The sequence below is a fragment of the Callorhinus ursinus genome, unplaced genomic scaffold (assembly GCF_003265705.2).
Source record: "Callorhinus ursinus isolate GAN/ISIS: 27379988/994484 unplaced genomic scaffold, GSC_fseal_2.0 scaffold9, whole genome shotgun sequence".
NCBI lineage: Eukaryota > Metazoa > Chordata > Mammalia > Carnivora > Otariidae > Callorhinus > Callorhinus ursinus.
The window spans coordinates 30,247,794-30,252,057 of NW_027397071.1; the positions used below are offsets into that span (position 1 = coordinate 30,247,794).

General features: G+C 51.0%; 1 protein-coding gene across 1 annotated transcript; it reads right to left on the bottom strand.

The window, feature by feature from the left end:
- Positions 1-702: 702 nt before the first annotated feature.
- Positions 703-3,662, bottom strand: CCN1 (cellular communication network factor 1). Its single transcript, XM_025872573.2, has 5 exons — positions 3,342-3,662; positions 2,831-3,044; positions 2,124-2,480; positions 1,781-1,992; positions 703-1,658 (listed from the first exon to the last, which is right to left on the bottom strand). The coding sequence occupies exons 1-5, from the start codon at positions 3,402-3,404 to the stop codon at positions 1,356-1,358; spliced, it is 1,149 nt and encodes a 382-aa protein (XP_025728358.1). The 5' UTR covers positions 3,405-3,662; the 3' UTR covers positions 703-1,355.
- Positions 3,663-4,264: the final 602 nt, after the last annotated feature.

The window sequence follows — 4,264 nt, forward strand, 5'->3', positions numbered from 1 at the left end:
ACTGGCTTATTAGGATTAACACAAGTCATTGCTTCAAGATCATTCAGTGAAAACAGACTGACTCCTATAGACTCCCCAAGATTTTTTCTCTGATCCCAACTAAGGGTGGATTTTTAAGTAGTTCACCTACGTTTTAGGAGCAATATTGGGAAAATACAAAGTTATAAACAAGTGACCTTTTATAACACATTATCCAACCTACTTAATCTTGCCCATGGATTTAGATATGGGCAGCCTGGGTTATGGACTGTATTCATTAAAGTTTCTCTCCTCTACCGAGGTGACAAGCCTAATAACCTAGTGATTAAAATGATAAATGACTCTACTATACCCACCATGCAGTGATAGGGTGATGGAGACCCTTTGGCTTTGAATTCTTATGAAAAAAAGCATTATTTATTTAAATCACAAATTTAGCTTCAGATTCCCTGTGCTTCCTACAATGCCTCATATTCAATACATGTTTTAAAAAGATTACTTTTAAATGCAAAGATTTTTCTCAACTGAAGATAAAAGCAATCATTGTCTTATTTTTGTAGGGTTTGTTCCCTGCTCTTATCCTAAGCTCCTAGAACAGTTCCTGGCACAAAGCAGGCACTCAAGTAGTTCTGTTTGAATGACTGAAAGAATGCATAAGAAGTTAGCCTGTTCCCAATGACTCTGGGTAGTCCCTAAAAATACTGAACGCCACACACGCAGATATTAGGTAAATATTTCTTTATTAAATGATTAATTCCATAAATAAATTCTTTTCACTGAATATAAAATTAAAATCATTTACAAATTATTCCAGTATTACATTTCCCTTCCCTCCCCAAAAGCTACATTTTTGATAAATAAAAACATTCAGTCTTAGAACACCTGATTTCTGTTTGCAGTTTAGAGTGCAGATAGCTGCCTCTCACGGACACTCACAGAGTGTCACCTCCAGGAAGGGATGGAACCCCCTCCCATTTACTTCTGTCAAAAGATGAAGGCTTTAACTGATCAACTAATTTTTTTTTAACAACTGTAGAACCGAAAGGAAAAAAAGCCTAGAGAAAAATATGCTTACCAAATAATTTACAAACAGAAAACAGAACGTCATCAACAGCACAAGCTCCAAAATGAAGCAGTAATGTGTGCTCCAATATTATGAAGCGAAGTATTCTCCAATTGTGGCTGCATTAAGTGTCCGTCTGCACCAGCACCCTTGGCAGTTTCAAAATACCTTAATACTACTCACGAATGAGCAGTGCATCCCTTCTACAATGAGTCCCTCACCCCCACCGCCCCCACCCATAGCTCCGTGATTCTGGCACTCTTCTCCCCAGTTCCGGTCACCCTGGTAGCAATTCTGGAAACCCGGGTAGCAATTAGTCCCTAAATTTGTGAATGTCATTGAACAGCCTGTAGAAGGGAAAGGCCGCCTCATTGGCATGCGGGCAGTTGTAGTTGCACTTGCAGGACTGGATCATCATGACGTTCTTGGAAAACGCCTCCCCGTCTTCGCAGCGGAAGCGCATCTTCACGGTGCGGGTCTGCTGGGGCGTGCAGCACCGGCCGTCCACGCACGAGCCGCAGTACTTGGGCCGGTACTTCTTCACGCTTGAACATCCAGCGTAAGTAAACTTGACAGGTTCGGGGGATTTCTTGGTCTTGCTGCATTTCTTGCCCTTCTGTAAGAGAGGAGCGAGAAGGAAAGTTATGAACGGGGGTTTCTCGTTCCTGGAAGAGAGGCCCGCATCTCGGCCCAGCTGCCTGCCGGGGACGGGGCTATTGAGCACCCCCACGAACTTACTTTCAGGCCGCTGTACATCGGCAGGCCACAAGGCCGCACTTCACAAATCCGAGTCTCCTTCACCAGGCGACATTCAAGGTTGTCATTGGTGACTCGTGTGGAGATCCCAGTGCCGCAGGTCTTTGAGCACTGGGACCACGAAGTTGTTTGAACGATACATTTCTGGCCATGTAAAGAAGGGTTGTATAGGATTCGAGGTTCCGTTCCAAAAACTAGAGACAGACAAGAGGACAAATTTCTCAGAGGCACACTGACCCCAGCACGTTCAAGTACTCACTTCTACAAAGCTCCAGACTAGGAATGTGTTTCAGTACAACATCTTTCGGGCTCAGTCTCAGCTTACCTGGGAGCCGCTTCAGGGAGCCACCTTTTCCAACAGCGATTAATTCATTGTTTCTGGTTAACTCCACCTCCGAGGCATCGAAGGCCAGCCCCTTGCCCAGGAGGCCATCCCTGTCGTCCATGGGCTCCTTGGCACCATCCTCGTCACAGACCCACTCCTCACAGCACTGCCCGGTAACTTTGACCAGCCGGGGGCTGGGACAGCCCAAGTTGGGGAGAGAGAGTTCTTGGGGACACAGAGGGATGCAGCCTACTGCGCCGTCGATACATGTGCACTGATGTTTACAGTTGGGCTGGAAACTTTCCCCATTCTGGTAGATTCTGGAGTTATATTCACAGGGTCTGCCCTCTGACTGAGCTGCAAAGAGCACCAAAAGAGAAACGGAAAATAGAATAAAGCTAAGATTCCCAACCATGGCCTGAAACGCATACCTATTTTCTGCTGTTAAATTCAATTTATGGTAAAGTTCCCTACAAATTCCTCGGGGACTCCAGACCAGAACAATAAGTTAGTCAGGAATCACTTTTCCGTATGCGCTTTTCGTTGGGCCCAGACACACTGAATTGCATTCCAGACTGCTGAAATCATGTGCCTTTCTGCCAAGCTACCAACAACAAAGCATCACCATACATGGTCTCAAAATTACTAAACTTCTTGACTACGAGGACTATTATTTTTTTAAGGGGGCCAAACCACAAGCATCTTACCTCTGCAGATCCCCTTCAGAGCGGTGGAACTGGCGCCGAAATTGCATTCCAGCCCCTTGGTGTGGTCGCAGGGCTGCATTTTGCTGCAGTCCTCGTTGAGCTGCTTGGCGCAGACCTTACAGCAGCCGCAGTCGTCCCGGACCAGCCCGACTCCTGGGGCGCACTTGGGCGCCTCCTGGGGGCAGTGGCAGGCGGCGGGGCAGGTGGAGAGCGCCTAGAGGGGGAGAAAAGGCACGCGTGAGACTCGGCGCGGTTCGCAGAGGAGCCCAGGGAAGGGAGGGGGGTGGAGGAGTTCCTCCGACCCTGTCCGCACGGGGTCTCTGATCCTGTCCAGCCCGGCCGGTCCGGGCGGCTGCGTCTGCCAGCAAGGCCCCCGACGCGTCTCCGGGGGGGGGGGGGCGCTAAAGAAAGCCCCCGAACTTTTGAGTTTAGTTTTCTCTGCCGGGGGCAATCTGGGGAAAGGAGAAGGGCCTGGGAGAGCGGATGGGGAAGCGGAGGCAAAAGAACTCACCAGCCTGGCCAAGTGGAGGAGGGTGACGGCGAAGGCGAGCGTCCTGGCCGTGCGGGAGCTCATTGTGGCGCGCAGGAGTCCGGACGAGCGCGGAAGCAAAGACGCCGACACACTGGTGCGCAGCGGACGAGGTCGGGTCCCGGGCTCCGGGCGGCGGGACGGGCTCCGGTCCGGACGGCGGGGCGGCGGGGCGGCGGGGCGGTGGGCCCGGTGGCTGGAGGGCGAGGGCCGCGGCGGCGAGCGGGCTGCAGGCGTCCTTCTGTTGAGATCTTTCCGAGGAGGCGCGAAGGGCGCGGGTGCTGCTCGGGGGCGCTCTCGCTCGCGGTCTGCCCCAGCGCCCAGAGCCCGCCTTTTATACGGGCCGGCCGCGGCGCCGCGTGTTGCAGTGACGTCGGCTCTGTCTGCGAGTTCCAGAATTCTCAAACATCTCAGGAATGCTGGTTGGCGCGGGCTGCTGCCAAGCGCCTCCCCTGGCTCCGTTGCATCTTTTTTTTTTCTTTTCCTTTTTTTTTTTTTTTTGGTCCTGGACCCGTCAAGAAAACAATCTCCCGTTTTTTCCACTTTAAAATAACTACTTCTATTGGGGAGGGCTCTTTCTGGCGTGTTGGTGGTGAAAGTGGTGGAAGGGGCGAGGGGGACGAGTTCAGAACTTTGCCTGCACTGGGAGGGTGGGAAGACCTGGGAGGAAGGAACAAAAGTGGTTTTGTTTGGTGATGCCGAGTTGACCGGGCAGCCTTGGAAGCCCTCACCCGGGAAGGCAGCGAGCTGTTTGCTTGTTTACAGAGAAGGTGAGAGTCCAGTTATCTATTGAGAGGTGAACGGGGAGGGGGATTGCGTCTGTGAGCCAGGACTCTATTTGTAGATTTCATAGAGGCATGCTCGAATCAAGTCCCAAAGCTTTGGCATGGTGTTTATTAGCCAAG